General features: G+C 38.0%; 1 protein-coding gene across 1 annotated transcript; it reads left to right on the top strand.

Moving 5' to 3' along the window:
- Positions 1-2197: 2197 nt before the first annotated feature.
- On the top strand, positions 2198-21912 carry si:dkey-206f10.1 (adenylate cyclase type 8). Its single transcript, XM_036582620.1, has 18 exons — positions 2198-3324; positions 4068-4217; positions 4399-4529; positions 5077-5188; positions 5676-5803; positions 7827-7985; positions 8677-8908; positions 9669-9854; positions 11179-11279; positions 11395-11596; positions 14922-15020; positions 15175-15347; positions 15471-15552; positions 16030-16188; positions 17660-17806; positions 18010-18119; positions 19903-20006; positions 21488-21912. Exons 1-18 carry the CDS (start codon positions 2434-2436, stop codon positions 21910-21912), a joined length of 3591 nt encoding a protein of 1196 aa, XP_036438513.1. The 5' UTR covers positions 2198-2433.
- The last annotated feature ends 4334 nt before the right edge of the window (positions 21913-26246 follow it).

The following is a 26246-nucleotide window of genomic DNA, read 5'->3' as shown; positions in this document are numbered from 1 at the left end:
CATTTTCTTCTTTGATAAATAAAAAAAATATATATATATATATATATATATATATATATATTCACAGTGAATGGTTTTCAAAGTTTTAGATGAATTTCTTGCCCATCTCCATCCTACTGCAGGAGAGCACTGTGGATTACAGTATAGCATGTAGAAGGCTGAATACTGAGGCCAAGAATTCCTCATGGAAATACACAGGCGGATTTACAAGAATACTGAACAATGCAGCGTAGTAAGTGCCTAGCACGATGGTGAGTAGCTCAGTTGCTCATTTTAATTTTTCAGTTCTTTGTATTTAAATTAGCAACTGAATCTGAGGCAGCTGCAGCAACACGTAAGACACTGACTGGTTAAAAAAAAACAATATAAAATATGCACCATGTGATGCTTTTTAATAATGCATCAGCAGGTTAACCTTTGTTGTAGTTTATTGTAGGTCTGTGCTTTTGTATTTCACAACATTCCATATGATCTTGCAGTGCTAACTACTGACATGGTGTTTACTATGGAAAGGAATTAATGGCAGAATGTACGACAAAATTAAAAGCAATGCATTGTCTCCACCTCTTTGCTAAAAATCAGTGCACAAGGATTTGCATTTAAAAAACAAATTGCTATAGGTATATATGCCTCACTGAGAAATTGCAGTGTTGTAGCAGTGTCTGAGGTATCGTACAGTTGAAGCAAATTATACTGTAAAAAAGTATTTTCACTGCCAAAGAAATGTAAGATTTAATGGTCAATACCCATTTTTTGCAAAAAAAGGTTAAATGCATGTAAATAAACTATACATATACTGTGTTTTAACACTGCTGTTGTTAATTTACAGAAATAGAATGTAAACTCACAAAAACAAATGATCACCTTTCTTTCACAGATATTTGTATATATTCAATGGTTGCTACTGTTATTATTGTTATGGTAAAATACTGTATATCAGAATAACTACTTGAACAAGTTCAAATGTTGAAATGCAGTAAAAGACAGCATTTCTAAGAAATGACTGTAATTTTACAGGTTTTTACGTCACTGAGAAAACATACTTTTACTGGTAATTAACAGCTTTTGTCTGGATGCCCTGCTGCTAGACTTTTACATCTTTTTTTTTACAGTTTAGTTATGTGTTGATTACATTTCAAGGTGGATTGTACTCAATTTGCATTTTTAAATGCAAATCCTTGTGCAGTGCGTTTTCAGTAGAGGTCAAGTGACACGAAAACAATGTAAGAAAAGATTTTGCTTTTAATTTTGGCACATATTCCACGTGTCTCTATGGAAAAGTAATGTCATGTGTGCACTGCATTTTACATTTTTCTACTGTGGGGTTGCATTTCAATTCCTCACAAATTCCTCTCCATATGTCTACTGTACAGTTGTCACTAAATTCATCCACCATGTTCATGTTCGGGTGTTGAGGGTCGATTCTTCCTCAGGCAGTGGAGACCGGCCGGTCGTGGAACGGCAGCCTTGTGACACAGGTTGCTTTTAGCTGCTATCTGTGCTAATGAGCTCAGTTCTAAATCTGGCAACTTGGCTCACAGCACCTAATGACATCACAGGTGGCTCTATTCTGTCCTCAGAGGGGTTCAGAGCCTCTGCCTCACTTTTAATGAGACTGCCACAGCTATGTGACTGGATAATTCACATATGAAGAAATGACAAAAAAGTAGATACAGAACCATATATAAGGCTTGCTGCACACTTTTTAGAAACAAATTCAGTTTTTATTACCTTTTAAAGACCTCAGCAAATCAAATAGTACAATTTACAAAAACACTGGGCCCCATTCACCAATATCTTGATAAGTTTTTTCTTAAATTTATTCTTGAGAAACGTCCTAAGAAAAAGTGTAGATCAGATTTATTACGTGTTCCTAAACTGCAGAATTGTTCACACCTTGGTGAATGTCAGAATCTTCATGAAAATTGCCTAAGAATGGTTGGTGAATGCCATCCCAGTCTTTTTGGAATTTGGTTTGCTATTTGTTGTTGACCAAACAATTAATGTAGTCAACATTCAAGAATAAGTGATTTGTCACTTTCAGAAGAGCTGTTTCACAACTGTGATCCTGGCAGAAATCACAGTGAAAATATTAAAATAAATTGTATGCCTCTGTAGTTTTAATTATTGTTGACAGTATTTCTCTAAATCTTCAGACATTTTAATTTAGAAATGGGTGTATACTTACTTAAAACAGAGTCATCAACCCTGGGTTTTAAACAGCTTTAAACAGAAACCTGAAATATTTGTTATCTTTCACTGCCTTACTGTAGCACCTAAGCATATCCAATGTAAGAGATCCCTGGTCCAGTAAACTTCTGTTTGTATTCTGTTTTCCTACAGAATTATTTCATTGTTCTTGTCTGTCTTTTACAGGTGTTCCTCTCTCTCCTGCCACTAGAGTCATTGTGATGGTGGGACCAGAAAGATGCAATGGTAACTTTCAATGAGCCCCGTGACCTTCACAAGATGCAGGTCCCATCCCATCTGGATGTGCCCCTGTCACCAAGACTGCGACGCAAGAAGCTGATGTGGCAGAACGCTGTAAAGCACATCATCAGCCAGCGGCAGCTAAGGGAGCAATACGTTCTGGAGCCGGCCCACAAGATTTACGTCACCGATGCGTACATTGAAGAGATCAACCGCCAGATCCGCAATAAAGCATCCCGTGGCATGACCAAACGACGGTCGTCCGTTGCCCGTATTCATCCATCGTTTTTTGGAGAGCGCAGCAGCTCCGCCAGCACGCAGGCTGGGATCTTGGCTGACTACGCCAGCGACGCAGACTTTTTTGTGCGCTGGGGTCGCACCATTCATGGGGTCTACGTGCCAACATTGAGGCACACCTTCAAATCCCGAGACCTGGAGAAGCTCTACCATCGCCACTCCTCACACACCAGACGCACCTCACTAGTGGTCACCAACATTTTAGATGCCGCTGCCAAGCTTCACTTGTTGGTCCTGTACCTGGCATTGGTGCCAGACGGCTCAGACCTGCTGCGTGGCTGCCTCACTGCTGTTTTCTTGGCCTTTGCTTTGGTGCTTTGTGTTCTTGTGCTCACTTGTAAACGTTCACATTCCCCAGAATGGTTGCATTACGCTGGCATAGCCAGCTGGCTGTCGCAGACCGCTCAGGTTCTGGGTGGGCTCGGGTACGGGCTGGAGAATGACCCATCGTGGTATGTTTTGTTCACCCTGTTTGCCACGTACACTCTTCTCCCTTTGCCACTGTTGTGGGCCATGGCAGCTGGCTCACTCACCTCCACACTGCACCTCATTGTGGAGACAGCACGGAACTTCAATGAAGTGGGACTGCTGAGAAAGGTGAAGGATGAATGGATGGATGGTTGGATGTCTAATGTCAGGTTTTCTCTGGTAGAAATTCAGTCTGAGGGTTTTAAGAGGCACAACTGGCAAAGAGGGCTAGGTCCTATTACTGGCACCTGAGCTTGAATCCCAGTGATCCATTGACTTGTTGCTCTCTGGTTGTCTCTGCTCTAAAGTTGTGGGTGTCACTTACATCAGTTGTTTTTAATCCAGTCCTCAGGGTCCCTTAGCTAGTCCACATTTTTATTCTGTTCCAGCTTCAAACACACAATAACAACGTAATGATTCCCTGCAAAATGCTGATGATCTGGCTCAGATGTATAAGGAAATAGAAGACACTAAAATGTGGTCATCCCCTTAAGGACTGGACAAAACTCCATGTAGCTCAAGTACACAAAATTAGGCAGTTAGTGCTCTCATTAAAGCACAAGAAACACCTTGAGAAAATGCAACGGCCAGTTTGCATGTTGCAGAAGATTCTCAGACTGGTAGCTCGAGTTAGATACAGGCCTGTTGCGCAATGCTCCATAAACTATTATGCCCTATTGTCTCCCACCCAGAGGAGCTCTACAGTAGATTTCTCGCCTTATATGTCCCTTAGTTTTTTCTGATGCGTGAAAATGCTGCCCCAAACCCCTTCCTGGTTAGACAGCAGATAGTAATTTAATAGTGACTTACACTGAAGAGAAGGAAACATTCAGTCTGATTATTCATTAGACTTCACGTTCTTCTCTCTATAGATTCTTGCAAAGGCCTTGCTGTACATAAGCATGAACACGGCAGGTCTTTTCATCCATTACCTGACGGACCGAGCTCAGAGACAGGCCTTCCTTGAAACACGCCGCTGCATCCAGGGCCGCATGAAGCTGGAGACAGAAAACCAGAGACAAGTAAGGAAGCACTCAGGGGTTTGGAGTCGATCCTGTGTTGGTACACATATGTATTGGTATACATAATATGTACATCAACTCAGTGACTGTAAGCATGTGTGTAAGAGAGAGAGAGTAAAATAGTTATAGATAATAAGAGAGAGAGATAGTCCTAAACATAAATTATTATTTTCTACAATAGGAGCGTTTGGTCTTGTCTATACTGCCTCGCTTTGTTGCCTTTGAGATGATTGCTGATATGACTGCCATGGATAGTGAGCTGCTCCCTCAGCAGTTCCATAAGATCTACATCCATCACTACACTGACGTCAGGTAGCCAAACCATCCCCTCTAATCCTGGACCCTAACACCACACTGATATTTGGTGGAGTGCGCTGCCATTGAGTCTTATTTAAAGCAACTATACACTCATTGGTTAAATATAATTATTGAGTTATATATTGTAAACTGTTATTGAGTGATATATCGTAAATTGTAGCAAGTCCGACCGCACTTGGTTAAATATGGCCTGTTAAAAATCTATGGCACATTTTATATTTTGTTTTTATTTTCCAACATGATAAACTCAGTAAATAAATAAAATTTGTGCACTAAAATGTCAGGGAAATGGCATATGTAAAACATATTTAAACATTTTCTCTGTAGAAAATGTCAACTTATTTTCATTTAAATCAACAAAACGTAATTTGACTACGTGGTGTTAAAACTCGACTGTATAATATTCTGTACATATTGTACATGGTATCATATATGGTGGTTGCACAGAGATTACTGAGAGAAAAATAACTGTGGGAAATGATTGCTGCATTTCTTTACTCTTAACTTCTGTGGTTTTGTACTCCTTTTTCTTTCTTCCCAGCATCCTGTTCGCTGATATAAAGGGATTTACTCTGTTGTCCATGACAATGTCTGCCCAGGAGCTGGTGCGCACCCTCAATGAGCTCTTCTGCCGTTTTGACCGCCTAGCTGAGGTGAGACAACTCACTTTAAATAAATAAAGTGTCGCCGTGGCTGCACTACATAGCGTGGAGCCATTTCTGAACATATTAGGGCCCTCAGCAACATCAATGGTCCTCCAACCCAATTAAATTATTTTATATGCAAGAATGATAGTTTAGTAAATGCTTGGGTAAACATAACAAAAGAATAATTAATTATATATGGGGCAAACAGAATCTTTAAACAACTACATAGCAGTAGTTGTTCTTTTATACTGGTTCTTTTCAATTAATCAACTGAATCAAACCTTTTGCACCATCTGCACAATGTTTACACGCAGTCAAATGATTTTTAATAGATTAGTCTCATAAAGTATCACATTAAGAAAATGTTAAACATTTAAACATTGTGAATCAATGAGAGGCTAATCTGAACACTTGTTTTATCAAAACCAGAGAATCAAATCGGTAAACTAAATTGAACTTACCATCACTAATAAGTGTACATGTGTGTGTGTAGGAACACCACTGCTTGAGGATAAAGATCCTGGGGGACTGTTACTACTGTGTGTCTGGAGTGCCAGAGCCTCAGAGAGCTCACGCTCGTTGCTGTGTAGAGATGGGTCTGGCTATGATCGGCACAATAAGGTACAAAACTGGAACATCTGGAGGCATCACTCTGTGCTAAATCAAAAGACGCGATTTTTGGTGATTAGGGTTAAAAACTCATGCATTAGAGGGAGGTCGTCAGCAGTTTATTAAAGCTACGCTGTGTAAGATTTGTGGATATGGAGACCTGAGACATGTAATTGCATGCAAGCGCCGAATAACATTTTGTACAACCCCATTTCCAAAAAAGTTGGGACGCTGTGCAAAATGTAAATAAAATCAGAGTACTATGGTGTGCAAATCATTTAAATCCTATATTGAATTGAAAATAGCACAAAGACAACAGATCAAATGCTAAAACTTTTATTGTTTTGTCGAAAATGTCAACAAAAACTGGTAAAGTTGTGTAATGCTAAAAAACACACCTGGTGGTTACTTGGTAGCATGTCAGTAACATGATTGGGTATAAAAAAGCATCCCAGAGAGGCTGAGTCTTTCAGAAGTAAAGATGGGGAGGGGTTCACCACTCTGTGAAAGTCTGTACAGGTAAAGAGTGCAACAATTCAAGTATTATGTTTTGCAGTGTAAAACAGCAAATAACTTGGGGATTTCATCATCTATAATGCATAATATCGTTGAAAGATTTAGGGAATCCAGAGGAATCTCTGTATGCAAAGGACAAGGCCAAAATCCAGTATTTGCTGGCCATGATCTTCAGGCCCTCAGACAGCACTGCATTAAGAACAGCTGTGATTCTGTAGTGGAAATCACTGCATGGGCTCAGAAACATTTCTGAAAACCACCATCTGTGAACACAGTTAATCGCTGCGTCCACAAATGCAAGTTAAATCTCTACCGTGCAAAGAAGAAAGCATACATAAACAGGATCCAGAAACGCTGCCGCCTTTTCTGGGTCCAAGCTCATTTAAGATGGACAATTTGAAGTTCTTTTTAAAAATCTTGGACGCGGCGTTCTACGGGCTAAAGAGGAGAGGCACCATCCGACTTGTTATCAGCACACAGTTTAAAAGCCAGCATCCGTTATGGTATGAATTACAACAGCATGGCTCTATAGTAAAAGAGTCCAGGTGTTAAACTGGTCTGCCTACAGTCTAGACATGTCATCACTGAAAACATTTTGGTGCATTATGAAAAGAAAAATATAACAAAGGAGATCCCAAGCTGTTGAGCAGCGAAAATCCAATCCTATATGAAGCAAGAACATGAAAACATTTTACTTTCAAAACTGAAGCAATTGGTCTCTTCAGTTCCCACAGAGTGGGAACCTACAGAGTGCTGTTAAAAGAAGGGGTGATGCAAAACAGTGGTAAACATGCCCCAGTCCCAACTTTTTTGAATCGTGCTGTTGTCATCAAATTCAAAATGGTTGTATAATTTTTTTAGAAAACAATAGTTTTCTTAGTTTCAACATCTGATATGTTGTCTTTGTGCTATTTTCAATTAAATACAGGAGTTACATGATCTGCATGTCATTGCATTCTATTTTTATTTACAATTTGCACAGCATCCCAACTTTTTTTTTTTTTGAAAAGGGGTTGTATTATAAGGGTGGTAAGGTTACATTACAGGGGGTAGTTAGTATCATATTAACTCATACATTAAAGGGTTAATTAGGGTTGTACTAATTCATGCATTATAGGGGTGGTTAAGGTTATACAAACAAGTGTTATGAGGTAGTTAGCGTTATACTGACTCTCTCATTAAGGGGGTGGTTAGAGTTATACTAAATCATGCATTATAGGGGTGGTCAAGATTATATTAATTGATGCATTACAGAGGTGATTAGGGTTATATTAACTCATGCACCGTAGGCTGTGGTTAGCACTGGACAAACCCACACATTATTAGCTGTGGTTAGGGCAGGATCAAACTATGTAATATAAGCTTTACATCAGACATCTTGCCCCGTCACACAACAAAGTCAAAGTGTCGGACATTTAAAGTACTTTTTAAATTGTTATTCAAGATAATTCAGCATTCCCACTAAAGTGAACTAACATTGATCCAAAATCTAGGTTTTCTCTTCTGTTGTGGCTCTTAGGTATGTGAGAAAGCAGCTGAACCATGACATGGATATGCGGATTGGGATCCACTCAGGCTCGGTTCTGTGCGGGGTTTTGGGCCTGCAGAAGTGGCAGTTTGATGTGTGGTCCTGGGACGTGGGCATTGCTAACATGTTAGAAGCAGGGGGCATCCCTGGGTGAGTCTAAAATAAGTAAAATGACTGTAACAAAACATGAAATCACAGAAACATCCTATAAACCAGAATTAACTGTGTGGCTAAGAGGTCTGATCATGTCTGAGTCTCCATAGAGAGGTGAAGTAGAGATTTACAGGTAGACAGACTGAAGTCCTTAATTAAGTCAAAGCCCAGTTAGTGAACTGCATAAGATCCTCATCAGTACTTATCCAAGAGTATAAATAGAGTCTAGCTCAAAAAGAAAAAGTAACCAGCTTAACAAATCTCAAGTGGAACAACAAAGGCTTAAGCTACACTATATGCGGAATAAGGTTGAGAGTCAGAGCCACTGAGGTTAATTCCAAGGTAATGAGGTCATGTAAATAAAGAAAGCAAATTGTTTATTTTTAAGATCCCCGTTAGCTGCTATCATGATAGTTGCTATTCTTCCTGGGATCCAGTAGGCATTCCATACATTACAAAATAGTGCAATAAAAATCAATGAAACAAGTCATACAAAACACAAGCAAAAAATAAAAGAAAAACAAAAAGAAACTAAGAGAAAATAAAAGCAAAGAAAAATAGAAAATAACACAGTAGGACAATTTAAAACATAAACCTATCTACCTAACTGATCCTCAAATTTGTTAAACAGTGTAAGTCATTTACTATTTAACAAAATGATTTGCATAATTGTTTTTTCTGTTATCAGTCGTATCCACATCTCACGAGCCACCCTGGACTGTCTGGAAGGGAACTACCAAACCGAGGATGGGCGTGGTTATGAACGCAATGAGTTTCTGCGAAAACACAACATCGACACTTTCCTCATTTGCCACAAGGAGGAGGAGCTCGATGAAGTGGAAGCGGAGCCTCACAAGATACGCACCAGTCGCACCTGGAACACGAATATTCCCTTTGGCAACATGGTTGAAATGAACTGTGTAAGAAACTCTAAAGTCTAATAGACTAGAATATAAGAGCTAAATGTTTCTGAATGTTGAATTTCTAAAGATGATTTGAAAACTAACGAAAGATACAAATCAATGCCAATGAAAGATCAAACAGCATTCCACTACCAACATGTTGTTGAAATAACACAGTTCTGTGCAAAAATCAGAGACAGTCAAAACAGCCATTGAGTGTAAGTTATTCATTCTTCAGAAGATACATCTGAGGAGATGAGATATAAGATCATTCATTTACATAAGGATGGGGAAAATTAGGAAAATAGGAAAATAACTGAAAAACAGGAGTTTCCAAAACTAGAGTATATATATATATATATATACACATACACACACGCACACGTTATTATTTATATGTTTTCTGTTTTTTTTACATGTCACTGAAAAATGAATAACTCACACTTAACTGCTATTTTGTCTGGAAACTACATAATCTAATTTTTGCACAGTACTGTAAAAGCTAAATCTCTTGCAAACCTAAAAACAAGATAGCCCAAAACGATTTCACTGCTAAGGAAAGCTCAAAAAAGGATTCCCCAAAAAATGTATTTGTAATACAATTCATAATTCTTTTCATAATGTGTAACTATTCACATATTAATCCTGACTAATATGGTAAACAACACTGCTCAAGGGCTTGGGTGTTGAGACACAAGACCGCACAACAGTCCCTGGTGCAGATCTAAATGAAAACTTTGATAAAGATGAGGATGATGATGATATTTAATTCTCACAGATTTTGGCTTCATTCACTAACGGCTCCTTACTGCAGCTGCCGAACTCAAGAAACCGACGCTCCAGCTCCAAGGAGATTAATAAACGGATCGAGCACGCCATTGACCTGCGCAGCAGTGAGCGCATGAGGCAGGAGCACATCACTGCGGCCACACTGGTGTTCAAGGACACACACATTGAGGAGAAGGTAGTTATCGCTCATCTTCACAAGAAATTTAATGTTGCTGTCATAACAAAACATCTCTAAAATGGTAACTTTATACAGTAGTAGGCAAACTTTGGGCACCCCTGGTCAAAAGACATGTTTTGTTAATTTTCTAAGTGAGGATAAGTTAATACACGCTGTACAGAAAACACACTTAAACATGGCATTTCAGCAATTTTTAGTGCACAAATTCAATTTATTTAGTTTAACATATTGGGAAAAAGCCTGAAATTAAAATGTGCCATAACATAAAATATACAAAGCATAAACATACAAAATAAAATAAAACTACAAAATATGAAAGGTACCATAACTGCTGTACAGGCCACAATATATTTTCTCCAATATTATATTAAGCAAACAATCAGCAACTGTGTATTAAAATGTGCTGAAGTGTGCTCTCTGGAGAGGATGTTAACTTATTTTCACTTAGAAAATCAACAAAACATGTAATTTAATCAGGGGTGCCCAAAATTTGCATAAAACTATATTTACCCCACAGAAAAACTTTACACTCTGACCAAAATGAAAAATGTAACCATCTGTGCATCTGTTGTTAACATGCCTACAGCAGTGCTACAGTAGTCTCTAGAGTGAGAAACACTAGGAAATTCCCCTTCTGATGATGTACTTTGAAGGTGGGAGGAACCTTTAAATCTACTGTTTTGGGGTAGATTTTTGGGGGGCTATTACGCCAGGTTTTTTTTTCCATTAACTCGTGATTGAAGAAGGAAGGTAGATAGAAAATGGTACTGCTAGAAAACCAAATATATATTTGGAACTGAACAGCTCTGCCCGTCTTCAAATCATCACAATGGATTACACAAACAATAGAAATGACTTGCCAGATGAGTGGGAGAAAAACTTATGCTAGGAACGTATGTTATCTGAAAAGCTTGCCTGTATTTATTAGCCTGTAGATCAGTGACTATGCTAGCAGTCAGGATGGGTTAACACCACAGGGATTCCCAAAGTTGCATCATGTGCATGTGTAATGCATTCTGGGTATTGTAGTGAGAAAATTGATGAATGGAAACTTGAAAACAGTACAGAACTGTGAATTATATCAACCTGGTGAGGCTGAGGAATGAGGAATTTTTACACAAATGTAGCTCAGTATTGCGTATTTTAACAAAAATGTTTACACATTGTAAATGGTTGATGTTTTCAAATGGCATAAAAAAGAGGTTTTGAGATGACAGTAATGATAAGAACAATAATAAGAAAAATAACAAAAAATAAATAAATAAGGTCAGGCTCCTAATTATGTTGAGGCTCATTTCCTCTCTTTACTCTCATGTCTTAGTTTTCACAAATTAGAGATGAAACTTTTAAGACCAACCTGGTGTGCTCCTTCATCATGTTCCTCTTCCTCATGGCAGTCCAGACTCTCATCCCTGCACCCAGGTAAACAGCCAACCAAATACCAGTCAGCATTTCTGCAGGGTTTAATGTGTTCCAATCAAAATCGTCCGTTTTATCTTGTATCTGCCTTCAATTTCTCCTCGTTCCTTCCCTACAGGTTATATCCCATCGTGATCCAGTTCAGTCTGGTGCTGCTGGGCTATCTGCTGTTGTTGGTGATGGCGCTGTCTGAGGAGTTTAAGCGCTCTCCTGCTGTCCTGCAGCAACTTTGCTGCTGGATCCATGAAAACAACAGCATGCGCAGCCTGCTGACCATCACTGCTATAGCCATTAACTTCGGCATGGCTTCTGCTGACATGGTGAGGCCTAACACCACCTTCCTGGAGCTAGAGACTGTCTCATATTAATTCATGCCACGTCCCATTTTCCTTAATGATCTCACATCATGCACCTGAAATCAAAATGATCTTTTTTTTCACCTTGTTAGTTCACTTACGTGGTCATATTAAACATGATTTATCATTCCATACCACACATTTTTCCCCATTTTATTTGATCAAAATGTAATGACTTTTGCCCGCATGAAACGTCTTCTGAATTTTGATTATATCACCATGCACCAACATAATATTAACCAATAATAGCTAGATCAGAGACCCTCTCTGGTGCCGTGTATGAATCCCAAACACATCACGGTACAGAAGAAAATTGCAATGATTTCCCATTCACATTTGTGTTAAAGCATTATAAGTCACACAGAAGCATTTATGTTACTTTTCTGCCATCTTGTCCTGCGTTACTTCAATACTGAAAAAAATCAAATAGTTTAGTTTGCTTAGAAGCTGACTTAAGTGAACACAGTAACTTGGTTAGCATCAGCTGGTGATATTTAGCATTAGCTTGATCACAGCTCTGCTCACCACAGAACATGTTTGATTCTGGCTTAAAGCAGTGACACTTCAGATGAGAATCATTCAAATATGATATGACAGGGGTGTCACTAGAGGTTAATGGATAGGGGGACTAAGCTAGTACTAGGGGGGTCTGGGGGTGAATTTTTTGATGGTCCTAAAATGTCTGTTGATACATTTAGAGTAGCAAAAGGCAGAAAATTTATTTTAAAAATGGCTATTTGGTCAAATTGGCTCTCTCCTCTCTCTTAGAGTATGTGGTCTAATATAAGGTATTGTATAAGGTCTTAAATATATTCTTAATATACACAGATTATAGATCAGTTCAGTCTCAGTTGATACCATCAGAAATAGTGTGACTTGCATTATGAACAAGACTATATGACCTTTTCACTGACATTAAAAGTACTGTAAATAATTAATGGAAAATATTGGTGTCACTGTTTCCAAATTCACAGAAATAATATCAGCTAAAACAAAGAATATGAGTGGCTATCATTATTGTTATCTCTATCTCTGTCGCTCGTTCACACTCTCAAACTCTCACTACGAAGTAAAGTTTTTTCAAATTCTTCAACTTGTCACTAATCACTAAACTAACTAGTTAATATTAGTGTTAGCCTAGCCTCTTTCCTTTGCCTCACGTAAACCCAGCGTTAGCTAGCTAATAAACAAGCAAGTAAAAACCCAATATCCAGCTATACTGACCATAATTTGCCACAAATCCATATTATAGGTGGGTCTCTTCACTTTGTAGTTAACTACTTATTGTTACACTCTGTATATCATAGATTTTGAATAGGGTCAGTGTTTACTTTTAAAGTGAGCTTTAAGCCAAAATCCTGTTACAGCTTCTGCGGTTGCCGACTCACGTTACTCAGAGCGAGTAAAACCAGAAACCCTCCGAATTTACGAGGTCTAATATGGTTGGCTGAGCCAGGGCTTCCACTTTTCACCTTATATTCTCTAGACCACTGTAGTCGTGTCATCATTTTGTAGTCGTGTCATCATTTTGTAGTCCGCGCCATGTTCTTGTGCCCATATTAGGAACCCCCGGGTCCACGCTCCATTTCTCTATGGGCAGAATGAATAGGGTTTTCAAAAAGTCGCCTCTATCGCCCCCTGTGTTAAATAAAAATGTTCAGAACCCGATACGTTTTGTCCTGTGAACATTCTTCTCTCGAATACCACTGGATCCTCTGAAGTACGAGGTCGTTAAAGTGTTGAAATATGAATATGAGCTAAGTTATTAGACTGGCAGCCTCCTTAAACAGGTATCACCCCCTGATAAACTTATTTCGGCTATCAGAATATCCTAATTATTATTTTAATGCTGGTAACATTTTTCTGAGGACATTCGCCAGCTTTTGTTTTCGACTTTTTCCGTTCCACCTTAAGCGGTGCAGCAGTCACCTTCTGAAATGCTGCGCCATTTAAGGTGGAACGGGAAAATTCCAACAAGCAGTCGGCGAAAAAGAAGCTAACTTCAGCTTCGTGGAGGGTAGAAAGGCATGATATGAAGAGGTTTCTCTATTTCCGCTTAACAGAGTAACGTTAACATATTTTTGCTGTTTCACAGAACCGACAGGTCAGTATTTTGTCTCGTCTGCTAATGTTTGTGATGGCTACTCACAGCTGCTGCACAATTCAAGGTGAAACAGGGACATTCAAACAAGAAGCTGCGGCAAAAGAAGCCTCGTAGTTTTAACACGGATAACGTTAGTATTTTTGACAAGGAGTTTTAGCCTATCAAAATATCCTACCTAGAGGTTTTATTTACGGGTCTACCTGTAATTATGCGATACAGTAGAACATTTTGATAAGGTAGCGCAGCTCGCCTTAGTTTCGTGTAGCTTAGTGACATCAAATTGATGCGCTGTAGCTTTAGCTCACATGTAGTAATATTAGTATCATAGCTCTTTAACGACCTCGTAATTCAGAGGATCCAGTGGTATCCGAGAAAAATGTTCACAGGATAAAACGAATCGAGTCTGTACATTTTTATTAAACACACGGTGCGATAGAGGCGACTTTTCTAAAACCCTATTCATTCTGGCCATAGAGAAATTGAGCTAGACCCGGAGTTCCTAATATGGGCATAACGAGGACTACAGAATGACGCACGACTACAATGGTCTCTGGTCCTCTGCTGCAGAGGCAGCGCCTCCCCCAGGTCGCGCCCTGCTATTACAGTATGTTGTGAATTTGTAGATGTGATGGTACGGTTGAGTAATGAAAAATGAACTGTAGACGAGTTGAACTAGTAACATACGTTTATTTGGGAAGAGGGCTAAATAACATTTAGAGAGAAATGCTCACGCATTGGTATTGAAGTTGAGCAATTGGCACTGAAGATACAAAAGGCTAAATCAAACCTTTTTGCCGTGTTTGGGACTGTAGCTTTTTGGCTAAGCTGACGATAGCTGCCACAAACCACAGCAAAACTTTCATGGTATTTTTAAACTTACATAAACACAAACAAACAATGATTCAAATTTCCACATTAATAAAAGAAATTATGATGCAAGTTTTAAGGTCTTTTAAGTTACTGACTTTTAGCAAAAACTTTATGTAATATTTTCTATTAATGTGGATATGCTAAACATTTAAATCAAGTAAATTCAATGTATCACTTTATTCAGTGTGTTTGTAATACAATGAAAGCATACCAACAGATTGCTATCAGTTATTTCTACAGTGTCTACAGTGTTTATATCCTATGTTTCCTAAACAATGGCATAGCACACATTTTACGTATGCTGTGATTGTGTAGGTTTGGTGTAACTTAATAGATAAAGAAGAAGAGAGTGGTGATAAGAACAATGTGAATCTGTCCAGTCAGATGACCCTAACCATCTGCACCCATCCTGAGGTAAGACATACTCCTCAGACATAACTAAATAAATGCATTAAAGTATTTTGTGTTTTCAACATGTACAGCTCTCTCTCTCTCTCTCTCTCTCTCTCTCTCTCTCTCTCTCTTTCTCTCTCTCTCTCTCTCTCTCTCTCTCTCTCTCTCTCTGTAGTTTTTTGTACTGAGTGGGGTTGTCTCTATGGTTACCTGTGCCGTGTTTCTGAGACTGAGTTCGCTGCTGAAGCTGACTGTTCTGTTACTGATGGTTACTGTCTACACTTACTTCGTTGAAGTGGCCTTCCATGCACTTTATGTCAGTCAGCAGGAGCAGGAGCAAGTGCTCAGGTAGGTTTATATGTGAAAACATTCTGAAAAATGTGAATTCTGAAAAAAATTTACTTTCACAAATCCTTTAAATAAGTATATTCTTAAGTTTTCAAATACACACATTATGTGTATCATTTCTAGATCTCACTACTTAAGGAGAAAGGGAGTGTCCATTCTGTTAATGGCCATGTTTGTGATAGCTGTGTTCTACAATGGCCGACAGGTACAGTGCCTCAACATTTTAGTGCGGAAATACAACACTCATTCACACCGTTATGCTGTCCTATGCAAAAGTTTGGACACCTCTGGTCAAATTATGTGTTTTGTTGATTTTGTAAGTGAAAAAAACAAGTTCAACAAAAAATAAATAGATACAATAAAATAAAACACAGGATATAAAATGTGCCCTAACTTTTGCACAGGCCATATTTTATCATTATTTTTTCTCCAGTATGTTAAACATCATCACCGACTTGCCTCAGTTGTTCAGTAATCTCAAATAGACGTGCTTTCGTGGTTTCTGACACTGTATGACCCTCAGTTTATAGATAAAAGTATATCATACAGTGTTACAAACTATAAACGACTGCATTTGTAATAAAATGAAAAATGTAAAAAGACATTTTCACCGAACTGTTCTTTTTACATGCAATATGATTTCTTACCTGCCACTATTCCGTCCTGTCTGGTGCTGGGCCAGTGGGAGGCCACAGCGAGACTGGACTTCTTATGGCGTCTGCAGGCTCAGCAGGAAGTGGAGGACATGCGGGAGCTGAGGGAGCACAATGAGTGTCTGCTGCACAACATCCTGCCCGCACATGTCACGCGCCACTTTCTGGACAGGAACAAAAATGATGATGTAAGGGGTGCCACGACGCATAAAATCAACCATTTATCACCTGTCCATTTACAGTGATGATGATGAGCCTGACAAAAAATGTACACGCACTGTCCACTTTGTTAGAAACACTTACTTTGTAATTCCACTCACTGACCACTTTATTAAAAACATCTATCTTATAAGTCCACTATGTAGATGTACAGACTGTTGCCCATTTGTTGCCATACATACCCTCTACTCCAGTGGTCACCAACATCGCTATCTTCCTGCAGACCTCAGCTCCAACCCCAGACCCTAGCTGATCAATCCCCTCCAGAAAGGTAGATCTCCATGAGTGGGATTGATGACCACTGCTCTACTTCATTCATCATTGGTCAGTTTCTGAGCACAGGATATCATTTTGGTAGTGGATCATTCTCAGCACAGCAGTGATGCTGACATAGTAGTGTGTGTTGTGCTGGTATGAGTGTTACTATTACACAGTGTTACTAGGAGTATGTGCACACCTCCATATCACCACTAGGTTGAGAGTGGTCACCTCTCAGAAATATCATGCCAAGAGCAGCTCTGTGATCAGAAACTAACCTCTGATGAATGGTTAGGTGATGAGTAACATAAATTGAGCAATATTGGATGGACAACAGTCTCTGACTATTCTAATAAAGTGGCTGGTATATGTAGATACTCAGGAAGTGTATTTTGTGTATTGAGAGCTGTTGGTATATGTCTGTAAATAGGAAGTCAACATGTGTTTTATTAACTACAGAAACCCTCTGGTAGTGTCGACGAGATACAATTGTAGAAAGTTATCATGAAAATAGGGACACTACAGCACTTCATTGTTCTAATCAGGAATCTCTACACTGATCAACAAGCCAAAGTCATGACAGAAATGAAGAACAGACTGTTTCCATGTCCGTAGAGGAGTAAGACAAGGCTGCATACTATCACCATACTTGTTTAACCTATAAGCTGAGCATTAAAAAAAGAAGCAGGACTGGAGAAGAAATGACTTTTGACATTAGGATAACATAACGATCATAGTGGAAAATCAGGAACACCTGAACTTGTAAGAAAATTGTAAGGAAACTTGTAAGGAAATTTAAAAACTGATGGCACTTCAGCTGAAATGGAAGAAAACAAAGGATTTGACAACGACAACAACTGCTAACTTTACTTTTTACTTATTTTATTAATTATAATTGATCTTGAAATATGTGTCTACAAAATGTTCATACCTATACTTCTTTAAGGGTGTGAAAGCTGGACAATAAAAAGTGGGACAGGAAAAAAACTGAAGTATTTAATGTTTGGTGTTGGTGAAATCAGAGGAATCATGAAGCAGTCAATAAGAAGCCCAAAGACCCTAAAAGAAGACAGGATATTCTGGAGAAACACAAAACCACATCGTCACTAGGAGCTGGAACCGATTTGACTGCGTCGCTTTGAAACGTTTGTAGCACTTGTATCACTGTATCTCTTTGTACAGGAGCTGTATGCCCAGTCATATGATGAGGTAGGGGTGATGTTTGCCACCATCGCTGGCTTCAATGACTACTATGAGCAGAAAGAGATTAAACGCGAGGGGGTGGAATCTCTCAGGCTTCTCAATGACATCATTACTGACTTTGATGAGGTGAGTTCAGCTGATTTATACACTACAGGTGATTTGTAGATTTATGATTATCTAACCAACAAGCAGTTTCCACTGAGGCTAATAGGGTCTCCACAGCATCTGGTAGAAGACGAGACCACTAGCAGAAGAGGTGGTGTAATATTGATTTATCTGATTTGCTTTGTCCTGTTTTCCTCTCTTTACTGGCTCTTTCTCTGAGACAGCTGCTGGAAGAGACATATTTTTTGGATATTGAGAAAATCAAAACAATTGGAAGCTGCTACATGGCAGCATCTGGCTTATCACCTGATAAACAGGTTGGTGATTCTAATAGGTTTCTTTAAAGTAGTTTAATGTTTGCAGAAGCTACAATTTAAACATGACTGATTATTTTCTGACTGTGTGGGAGACTTTGAAGGACGGTTGCAACATCTTAAGGATGATCTTTTACTGGTTTGATTAGTTATAAATGTCATCTGGAATGAATTAGTTACCCAAATCTTAACCCGTCTATTCTCAAACATGCTTAGACGTGGTCATTTTACTGTTGAATGCCATATTTGATATCAAATAGAAGTCAGTCACAGTTTGTCTGCTTACTTTGGGAATTTGGGAAAACGACAGAATTGAATAAATATTTTTTATCATCAGCCCTCCTGCTGGGGATCTATCTTCCTAGCCAGTTTAACTTCAACTTAAAGCAAAAACCCCTAAGAAAGTCAGCCATCTGTTGTGTATGGCAGGTGTGAATGATTAGGGTTGGAACTGAACTTTGTTGAAAGGCAGATCCCCATGAGGTGGGTTAGGGACACAGTTGTGATGGAAAATTATAGTCCCTTTCTTTTTGATTGCTAAAAGGCCCAGATCCTACATACTTGTCTCACATTTTTTTCTCTCAGAGATCCACTTATGATATTTTATAAAGTTTTATGTACTTTTATGTGCTTTTATCTGTTGATTCCTGATGGCTTTATAATATGTTTTGGGTTTGTAATGGGTTGGTGTCACAATGTAAAGGGTCCTAATTGTTTTTACACGTGAACAACAGCTGATTCTAAATGCATATGACGGTTTCCTAATGAGATCTATAGGTGTTCTACAAGAAACTAGTGGTCTCTGTTGGAAACCATTAAGCCAACTCTCACTAGAAAGCAAAATCATGAATCCTAATGGTTTCTAAGGGTCCTTTTTCAGCAGGGAGGCCAGCTTCTTAGTCGCCTGCTTCTTGTTTGAATATTCTCGTTCCACCTTAAGTAGTGCAGCAGATCTTATAATGCCTCAGGCGCAGACAGTAACTGCAGGATCATTTAAAGTTAGGATTAGGATATTTTGATAGCCTAAATCAGCTTATCAGGTGGGTAAGTAATAATATTAAGCTGAGGCTGTACTGAATTAACGTTAAATCACATTAAAATATTTAAAACACTGTGTTATTATACTGTACTAAAGATATGCACATTTTCGGTAGGATGAATTGTTCGAAGCCCGATACTGGCTAAGCATTTTGTGTTGTGAGAAATTGAAGAAACCAAATTTTCATAAGTAGCGGTTCATACTAAAACATTATGCTCTTCCTGGCTGTTGGTAATCAAATGTATCATTGCAGCTTTCCAAAGGATCCACACATCCAAAAGGAGTGGCTTTTATTTTGTTTTTTAATGTCTCTGTGGAAGTCAGTCAGAATGTAAAGGGGAATTCCACTGATTTATCAAAATTTCTGGATTATTCAGTTGTTCAGAGTGGTTTGACATGAAATGCTCCTTTGTAAAGAAACTTATAGAGTCAGAATTATTCATTAATCTTAAATTTAATATCACAAGCCCTGGTTCCTGTCACCAGCACTGTAAAAAATGAGCATGTACATTTCACATCAAACCACTCTGAATGTCTGTGATTGTATTTCAACAATAAACCTATGCCAAAATATTGAAAATCAGTGGTTCCACTTAAAGGGACACATCTAAGCTGTAAAAAGAGCCTATTTAAGCCTACTTAATTCTAACAGATAGAGAGTTTGGAAGTTGGTCATGTTAAAATGAAAGTAGAATATGAGAACTTTATATTGTTTTCATTGATATACATGTTAACAAACTGGCCCTTCAGACTCGTGGTGGAAGTAACTGGCATCACCTGAGTGAGCTGGTGCTGTTCGCAATGGCAATGCAGGAGACCCTAAGAGAAATTAACAAACACACCTCCAACAGCTTCCAGCTCCGTGTCGGTAAGTTTCTTATTTTAATAACAAAATAGATAAATCTAAAAATACAGTACCACAAATATAACCTCAGACTACTCAATTGGTATAAAAACAGTTAAACAAACAGAACACACTGGTCAGGAATGGGGCCTCCTGGATGTACATTTTAAATGAGTTATGACCCTGGGCTCCTGAGTGGCATAACCATCTACACCGCACAAAATGATATCTTGGCAAGTGAATTGTTTCTCATTTTGAGATTGTTGTTAAGATTATTTAACTTATTTCTAGATATTTCTACTTACATTGTTTTATTAATAATCTGGCAGATGTGGTTGTTTAAGAAATAAAGCTTGAAACAAGCAAAATTATCTGCCAATACAGAGAGAAATGTGATGTATGAGATGTAAATTATCGCTTAATTGGATTCTTCATACCAGTCTGTCTTTACGCAGTTGTGTTGTCACATATCAACATGAAATAGTCCATTATAACCATGGCTGCATTGAAATTACTAAAAATAACTGCTACAGTCACAAATAACATCTATTTTTAAAATGTGTATATATTTCAGAATAGGTTATTTAATATCAACACATACAGCATATGTAATTTGTATTTTCTTGGGGCCCTTGGCTTGTTTGGGGCCCTCGGTGGCTGCCTACTTTTGCCTAGTACAGTGGTTGGCAACATGTGGCTCCCCTGCAGTAAAATAAATCTTTGCTGAGTGTTTTTACACACAGTTGTAACACACACAGTCCAACAATAAATGGCCTTAAACGTTGGAGTTTATTTATAAATGTTCTGCTAATGAACCCTTCAAACCTGAAGACTGGTGCACAGACTACTGGTCACATATCAACCCAGACAGCAGTAAGACCTAGCTAGTAGCTAACGAACTGGCAAAGAAAAGAAAGATTTAAGACGAACATCAAACATTTAGAGACGAATGAACAGATTTATTTGCATTTCTAAGCACTCCATCTGGTTTCCTGTTATGTTTAATCTGCAAAGAGAAACTGTCAAACACTAAAAAGTCGCGAGGCTAAAGTCAGCTCTTATTCACCAGCTTCTTGGTTTCAAAATTTTCCCGTTCCACCTTGAATGGTGCAGCGGTTACATTCAGGCACCATTTAAGGAAGAATAGAAAACTTCAAACAAGAAACTGCCGAATGAGGACCTGACTTAAGCCTCATGAAAAATCGAACGTTGGAAGACATTTTACAAAAAGACTGTTCTACTTTTGTGAAAAAAAAGTTTCCTGCCAGACAAGCAAGAAAAGCAGCTATAGCTGAGCTAAAGCTTAAAATAGAGCAAAGTAAATCCCAAGATGATTTGATTATTGTTAAAAGACGCAATGGCTTATCTTAACATCTGGGTTGCCGACCCCTGGCCTATTGCAGAGACCGCCCCTGATCATGGCTTATATATTATTACATGATAATAAGTTTAATGTACTTTCAACCTTTCTCTCTGATGCCAGCCTTTCTTAATTTATGCATTAGGAATCGCACATGGTCCTGTAGTTGCGGGTGTTATTGGTGCTGCTAAGCCACAGTACGATATCTGGGGGATGACGGTGAACCTGGCAAGCCGCATGGACAGCACAGGCATTAGTGGGAGGATCCAGGTACCTGAGCCCACCCAGAAAATTCTGGCAGACTGGGGCTTTGTGCTGGAGCTGCGTGGTGAGATCTTCATAAAGGGCGTGAGCGAGCGCCAGGGGCGTTTACGAACCTACTTTATCAGCAGTAACAGGGGCCAAAGGACAAGAAACGGGCCTGCGGGAGGCGGAGGGACGGCCAGCCATAGCGGAGGCAGGAACACGCTGGCCTGTGTGGTGTTCAGTCTTCTCCGGGCCATTCAAAAGGAAAAGCAAAGAGGCATCACTGGAAGATTCACTCTGCCCACTAACAGTGTGCAGTGTTAAGATAAATCCTCAAGCCTTGGCACACATTACCTCTGAAATGGACCAATGTAGACATGTTGCCTTCATTCATAAAGGGAAATTTCATCAACACGCAGGACTGTACGAAAGTGAGAAACCACTCCTTTAGTTATTGTATCTCCAGTCAAAGCAGCTAATAAATGCAAGTTATTAATTTTTCATAACAGAAAATTACACAGAAGCCTCAACAACTAAATATAAGATCACATTTCTCAGTAGTCAGTGTGTCCCTTCTTTACGTTCGTCACAAATTCTTTTCTTTTTAGGAGACTTGCTTTCAGTTTTTCAAAGAAAACTGCAGGGATTTTTCACACATCCAAAGTTCAGTCTTTGAAGTTGGTTGCATTTTCTGCCTTACAATCCAAATAATCTCAATTCCATATTTAGACTCATCAGTCCATAAAACCTCCACATTTCAAATGCCCAGTTTTGTTGTTCTAGTGCACATTTTCTTCTTTTGTGTCTGTTTCTTTTTCTCAGGAACAGCTTCTTGACAGCTTCACAGCCTTTCAGACTCGTAGCACTGAGCTGAAACATCTGTGGATTTTTTCAGATCTTAAATATGATTGGAGATTTTTGAATTGAGATTTTCTTTTCCCTCTCAAAGATGAAAGCTTTAAGTACTGTTTATCTGATGGGGACAGTTTTGGTGGTCTACCAGGTCTTACACGGTTGTCAGGAGTCCCATTTTTTAAATGGGTCATTTTGGGTAGTTGCTTTTTTTGAAAGGTAACATAATGTTAGTTTCACCTTTGAAATAGCAGTATGGTGCGCAAAAGTAAAGCGTCCACAAATGAAATTCCGATGGATTTTATATTATACTTGTGTTGGATGCTTTGTGTATTTTTCTGTTAAATGTTTTCTGTTTTTCTGACACTGAAAAATTAATAACTTGTACTTAATGGTTGTTTTGACTGGAAATAAAATAAAGGGTGCTTTTGACTATTTGACATTAATGTATATGTACATATATGTATACACATAAGCACACTACAGATTGTCTATTAAAATGTTAATACTTTCTTCACAAACTGTGGCAAAAATTCATCAGTTATAAATAGACATTTTATACTTACCTAACAATTCCTGATGATGTCAGAGACAGAATATTCAGAACACCTGAGGAATCCATGCAGTCCTGTTAGATCATTGCATTATAGTGACTTCTGAATAGTATATTGTGTAAACGGTGAATGAATCGGTAAAAACCGCAACAGTTTTTATGTTGCAATATGAGTGAGATATTTTATATGTAAGATCAAAACTTTTTCTCCTTAAACATTTTAATTTTTGTTGCTTAGATATTTTGCAATGTACCTACTGCAATGATTTTATATCTGTATGCACATATTGGAATATTTTAATGATCAAAAAGCACAGAGACATGTTGGGTCCACCAGACCGTTTCTTTCAAAAGGATTAATGCGCCATCTTGTGATATTACAGAAAAAAGGAACATCACGGAGGCTACAAGAAATTAAGCACCCATTAATTTTGTGGAGATGCAAATGTTGATTAAGTACCACCTCAGAAATATTTACAGTCGCAAAATGTACACGATACATCCAAGTTTATAGACACCAGGTAACAAAATCAGGCTGTTTTGAATTCACTGATTTTGTGATGTCATGAAAACCAACACATACAGTTGTATGCAAAAAATCGAATGACATTTTTAAATTAAAAAAAGTTAAAAATATTTTTACACTACATTCGAAGTCAAGGTCAGCTTTATTGTCATTTCATCTAATCGTAGATGAGCTGAAAGAGGAATAAAATGTAGTTTCTGCAGGACACGGTGATACATTTAACATAGAACAGCTGGAGACAACAGTACAAACAGACAATAAATACAGACTAACTACACAAAACACTATACAATAGCAGTAATGGTTATGTGTGTAAATAGTTGTGCGTGTACAAAGAACAAACCTAAACAAACTTTTTCTACAAGTTTTAGTGCACAATTTCAAGGCATTTGCTAAATTTAACATACTGGGGAAAAAATAAAACACAAAATTTAAAATGTGCCTTTCTAAGTGCCAGGCCACATTAGATGTATTATTTTTCTCCAATTAGTTTCATTTTAATTGTGTGTTAAAATGCACAGAAGTGTGTTTCTGTAGCAGTTGTGTTCACTTATTTTCATTTAGAAAATCAACAAAACATGTAATCTGGGCCCAAACTTTTGTATACGACAGTAAATCCACCTATAGCAGTTTAGCCGTGCCCATTTGCATCAAAGTTATAAAGAATGTTTCATCCCGTCTGCTTTTTAAATGAGGCATTTTTGAATACATGACAGCCAAATAGAACACATACCTTTACATATATCAGTCTTAAAGGCACAGTTACAAAAACAGCCTTTATAATTCTGTGGGGTAAAGAGAGGTTGCAAAGTAGTCATGTAGAAATGAATTATGACTGGTTTTGGTGGATAAAATAAGTATACTTCAAAGGAAAAAAGTAAATAGAAGAAAAATAATTTATACATATAAATAATATATAATAAATAATATGGGTCCTTTAACGTAGCTGAATTCAGTGATCAGAAAAGGTATCTGAATACTTTTGGACATACAGTGCCGCAGAGATTTTCCAGAGGCTGAAAGAACTTATAAAGCATTCAAATCAATAGTGATCCTGTTTATTTCATATAAGGCTGAATTGTGAGGGTGCTGTTTGGGAAACACCGTTATTTTGCCATACATGAAAAAAAAGTAACTGTTTAGGTAGATTGTACAGTTAGGGTTAGGTTTAGAGTTGGGGTTTGGGGTGTAGAGGGTCTTATATACGGTTATCTGTGCGAGCAAAGCCAACAGAGTCTCTGATAATTATGTGTCAAATGCATCTCTTTAGAGAACGTCCACCTGAAGGCCATGACCATCCGAAAATACCTCACGCATGGAAATATACCATATAGAATTTGTTCAGATTTCATTTGTTAAATATTTTATATGCAGTACAGTCAGCACAATTCTTTTTTACCTATATGAGGAGAAACAGAATGTTAAAAAATGTTGGCAGAAGATATATATAGTGTTTTATACTCATTTCTTTTGGGCATTGTCAGTCTTCAAATGAATTTTATGCTGCAATATGAGAGGAATTATTTGTTCATAACACAACACCTTTTTTTCTTTATATCAAAAACAAGTCAATTTTTGTAGCCTTTGTAGTTGTCCCTGTTTTTTTATATTTATCATCATATTAAAATATTTCAAAAATGAAATCTGTACTGATCAGTTATTACTATGGTTACAGTGAAAACTTCTTCAGCCTGTAATGAACCATCATAATTGAAAGATACTATATGTGATGCCGCATGCCCTTTTGCATTGTTTTAGAATTAGATTTTTCATCCGAATATTTTATATCATTCATTAATACCTCTGTGGACTGATCAGCTAAAATTTTCAGTAAGGGATTTTCCGAAACATTGAAATCCTTTATTTTACAGAGTTTGCACAGGATAAGAAAAGATGAAGGTATAAAGTCTTGAGTTACTTAAATATACTAGATTAGGGGTGCACAACTTAGTGGATGTGTTTAATTAGGGAAACCTACAAGCTGTGCTGAGCACCGGCCCTCCAGGACCAGAGTTGTGCACACCTGTACTAGACAGAACATATTTATAAAAATATTTAATATGTAAACAGTATAACCTTATTTGTTTTTATTCTGTTTGTAATATTCAGTGCAGTTTTGTAATCATTTTTCATAACTTCAGTGTCAAAATGTAACAGCATGTTCCTCTTGCCTTGCAATAGTAACGGAATCAATCGTTTTTCTCTGTAATATTACCACAACATCCACCTTTAGCATGACTGCATGTCTTTCACTGCAGTGGACAGGAAATGACACTATTTGTAATGTATTTGCAACAAAAGCACTGAATACTATTAGAGGATGTGCACTTATTTTCACTTAGAAAATCAACAAAACATAATTTGATTAGGGGGGCCTAATCTTTGGCATACAGCTGTATTCCCTGGATGATATGACACTGTTTATGGTCATACACAATTTGTTACATATTGTAAAAACATTTGTTCATGGACATAAATAAATACCAATAAAAGCGGTTACCATGTATGATGTATCTTTCTTTATCCTTACTGTGTACACCTTAAATACTTACATGAACAAACTGTTGTAACATAGCTATAGCCCCTCATATCTTAGGCCAAAGTTGGTTTACATTAAAATATTCTAATCCTGTTCCATTTTCCCTCTGCTGTACTACCTAGTATGAGAAGTTGGGAAAGCATTACACTGAACAATGTAGAGCCAATGACTGTGTCCATTAAGACCAC

Source organism: Colossoma macropomum, unplaced genomic scaffold, assembly GCF_904425465.1.
Source record: "Colossoma macropomum unplaced genomic scaffold, Colossoma_macropomum, whole genome shotgun sequence".
NCBI classification, from domain to species: domain Eukaryota; kingdom Metazoa; phylum Chordata; class Actinopteri; order Characiformes; family Serrasalmidae; genus Colossoma; species Colossoma macropomum.
This window is presented reverse-complemented; position numbering and strand designations above follow the sequence as displayed.

Excerpts from the sequence above, each read along its gene's own strand:
- si:dkey-206f10.1 (XM_036582620.1), top strand. The coding sequence starts at position 2,434 with ATGGTAACTTTCAATGAGCCCCGTGACCTTCACAAGATGCAGGTCCCA. Across the intron at positions 4,218-4,398 it reads AGACAGAAAACCAGAGACAA|GAGCGTTTGGTCTTGTCTAT; the intron begins GTAAGGAAGCAC and ends TTTCTACAATAG. Across the intron at positions 15,553-16,029 it reads TGTTCTACAATGGCCGACAG|TGGGAGGCCACAGCGAGACT; the intron begins GTACAGTGCCTC and ends GTGCTGGGCCAG.